This window comes from Trypanosoma theileri, assembly GCF_002087225.1.
Source record: "Trypanosoma theileri isolate Edinburgh chromosome Unknown TM35_Tth_96_V1, whole genome shotgun sequence".
NCBI classification, from domain to species: Eukaryota; Euglenozoa; class Kinetoplastea; order Trypanosomatida; family Trypanosomatidae; genus Trypanosoma; species Trypanosoma theileri.
The window spans coordinates 5,039-8,559 of record NW_021639938.1 but is presented as its reverse complement, the minus strand read 5'-3'; the positions used below and the strand labels follow the sequence as shown (position 1 = coordinate 8,559).

The following is a 3,521-nucleotide window of genomic DNA, read 5'->3' as shown; positions in this document are numbered from 1 at the left end:
GTTTGGCCTGCAATTCGGATTCCCTGTTCATAGTTGAATTTTATAATGATGTAAATATCTACATGTGGAAGAGAGTAGGACACAAAATTTTGGAACAGTCAACAATGTGGATTATAAGTGATCCAGTTACCGCAATTATGAGGAAAAGCACGAACAAACAAACAAGATAAGCAAAGTCAACACATCAACAGTCTTTAAACAAAAATAAAAACAAAGAACACAATGCCCAGCACGTAAAAAAAGATAATCCCAATTAACCCCTCAAAACCGAAAAAGCATTGAGAGCACGATTATCAGAAGCACAAAGCAGAGAAATACAAAACATTTTCACTTCCGGTCGAACCATGTGCAATTATGAATATATGTTTATTCCTTTTTATTGATTTTCCGCACACAACAATTCAAAAGCAAAGTGAAGGACAAAGCACACAGCGCCAACAAAAAGAAAAAAAGAAACAAAAATAATTGAGAGAAGCACCAATCGGACAAAAATAACACAGAACTCTATAACATGATGGTGTGTGTATGCAATTAACAATACACATATATCAATTAATACTTTTTCTTTTCTCTGCAAAGAAAAACAAATGGAACCACAAGCAAACAAACAGTTATTAACTATTAGCCCAATTTACCAGTAAACACAGAAATATATACCAACTATGGGTGTAAGTCTATCACTATATACGCAATTATAAATATAAATTCATCTGTTATTATTATTTCTCTTTCACTACAAAAAGCAGTTCATCATCATTATCATCACAGTGCAAGCCCAGGTGCACACACAGAGAGAGAGTCTCCAAGAACACACACACACAATGGAGTAGCAATAATAATTATTATAGGATAAACACATAGAGAGCAAAAACACACAACAACACATATTAACATTAAGAAACAAAAAAAGAAGAAATCCCAACGGGTGGAAGATTAGTTAGACTGTAGGGATGTATGCAAAAAAAGAAAAAAGAAAACAAAGGATGACCTGAGTCACACCACCATTAGCACAATCAGCACACAAGAATACAGGCCAGTGTAGCCACAATCAGTAGTGGTACACGCACCCACACAGAACTGCTGATACTGCTGCTGCTGTCTGCATCACCCTTCTTGTTGTTTGTGAGTTGAGGAGGAAGTGTTGTGGTTGTTGTGGTGGTGGTGGTTGTATCTGCATTAGTTGGGTTATTTGTTGACCCACTCCCTTCAGATGCAGTGCCACTCGCAGCGGTTATATTATCAGATTCATTATTCCCCACAGTTTCCTGTGGTGAAGGTGTAGCATTTGCTTCAGTAGTTGTTGATGAAGAAGATTCTGTTGGTGCACCATCATTTGTAGTTGTACTTCCACTTGATACACTCTGATTGTCTGCATTCTTCTCATGGTTCTCCTGTGTGGCTTTAGGCAATGTTTCCTCTGTCTGCGGATGGGAGGTCTGTAAAACTTCAGAGTTCTCTTCGGGAGTACTGATAGATTGCAGTGCTGGAGTCCTTTCCAGTTTCTTTATTTCCTCCTGTGTTATTCCAGCCTTTAAAGGACCAGTTGCACCCGTGCTTGCCAAGTCCCTCACTTCAATATCAGTTCTACTCTGATCATTCTGCCTGACAGCAGGAATAGTAACCTTCGCTGAGGCACTGAGAGATCCATTGGTCAGTTCAGCTGAGGCCGCAGGCTGTGGATGTGGTGCTGCTGGTAGTGGTGGTTGATCACCAGGAGGAACACCAGGAAGAGGATAAGCAGCAGGAACTTCTTCCTCCTCATCTCCTTTTTCTTTCTCTTCATGGTGAACATCACCTGCAGACTGTACCAATTCGTGCCCCTTTCCTCTACCACTATCAACAAGTGCAGCTTCTTCAGTTTCTTGACGTTCACCACTCCCAGTTGGATGAACACCACCCTCAGGAGCTAAACTAACTGCAGGATCATTAGCCAACACCACACCGCAAGTACAACACAGTGTAAACGTTAGTAAACAAAGCAGGTAGCACCTCACCATTACAGCCTTTGCGATTGTACTTGACTTCAATAGACTAACACAAGAAAGAAATCAAGAGAGAAATGAATAAATAGTGCACAAAACAAACGTACAAATAACAACACCAGCAACACGTACAATAAAATTATACAAGTCACAACAATCAAAAAGAAACAAAAGAGAACACTAAAACAACACCAACTGTAATTCACGGGTTCCACAAAAAGGTAAAATAAATTAAAAACACGAACAACTGCCACAACACATAAAGAAACACAATATTACCGCCTTCCACGTTCATGTATAAGAAATTATAAATATAAATTCATCTGTTATTATTATTTCTTTTCTTTTCACTGCAAAAAGCAGTTCATCATCCTCATTACAGTGCAAGCACACAGGCACACACACAGAGAGAGAGTCCAAGAACACACAAACACACACAATGGAGTAGCAGCAATAATTATAGGATAAACACACAGATAGCAAAAACACACACAATATCATTAAGAAACAAAAAAGAATGAAATAAATCCCAACATGTGGAAGATTAGTTAGACTGTAGGGTTCCAAAAGATAAGAAAACAAAGGATGACCTGAGTCACACCACAATCAGCACACAAGAATACAGGCCATTGTAACCACAATCAGTAGTGGTACACGCACCCACACAGAACTGCTGATACTGCTGCTGCTGTCTGCATCACCCTTCTTGTTGTTTGTGAGTTCAGGAGGAAGTGTTGTTGTTGTTGTTGTGGTGGTGGTTGATTCAGCGTTGACATTCTCTTGTGAACCTTCTGTGCCAGTCGTACCTGCAGCTGCAGTAGACTGATTAGTGGAATTACTGTCACCACCTTCAGTGGTAATTTCCGATTGAGTTTGTGGGTTAGTGTTGTTGGAACCACCGTCTCCAGATGAGGTTGTGCCTTCACTTGGTGCTGCTGCCTCTCCTTCTGATGTGGATGACGTATTCCCTGGGCCTCCACTTTCTGATGGTACACTGTTACCACCTGTGTTCACACTATTTTGATCTACTTGCACATCAGATTGAGCAACGTTATGTGATCCATCCTCTGCACTTTCCTGACCTTCACTTTTATGTCGTTTTTCTTGTTGTTGTGGTGGTGGTGTTTGCTGTTGTGGCGGTTGTGCTGATGGTGGTTTTTGTCCAGGAGGAGGAGGACAAGGACGTTCAGGCGTATCAGAATTGCAATCCGAAGTACCATCAACACCACGTCCAGGTTCCACAGCAGCAGAAAGAGTACAAGTGCGAGAAGAACCAGTTTGACCTTCAGGAACACCACCACTGGGGCACGGAGAACCAGGAGCTACACCAGCAGCAGCAGCAGGACCACCAGGAGGGCACCCAGAAGGATCTTCACCGCACTGAGCAACAGGAGTACCTTGAAGAAGAATCTTCGTCTCACTCTCCGTATCAGGGACTTGGTCGGAAAGATCGGCGGCAGGCACTTCTTCAGCGAGGACGTGCACACACGCACATGAGAGCAGGAGAGCGAGGATACACAACACGTAGCGCATCATTAG

At 41.8% G+C, this 3,521-nt stretch overlaps 2 protein-coding genes across 2 annotated transcripts; both read right to left on the bottom strand.

Moving 5' to 3' along the window:
* Nucleotides 1–1,013: 1,013 nt before the first annotated feature.
* On the bottom strand, nt 1,014–1,997 carry TM35_000961020 (uncharacterized protein; the record flags this gene model as incomplete). Its single annotated transcript, XM_029031551.1, has 1 exon — nt 1,014–1,997. The coding sequence occupies one exon, from the start codon at nt 1,995–1,997 to the stop codon at nt 1,014–1,016; it is 984 nt and encodes a 327-aa protein (XP_028877146.1).
* Nucleotides 1,998–2,588: 591 nt separating this feature from the next.
* Nucleotides 2,589–3,518, bottom strand: TM35_000961010 (uncharacterized protein; the record flags this gene model as incomplete). The annotated part of the gene is made up of 1 exon (XM_029031550.1): nt 2,589–3,518. The coding sequence occupies one exon, from the start codon at nt 3,516–3,518 to the stop codon at nt 2,589–2,591; it is 930 nt and encodes a 309-aa protein (XP_028877145.1).
* Between the last annotated feature and the right edge of the window lie 3 nt (nt 3,519–3,521).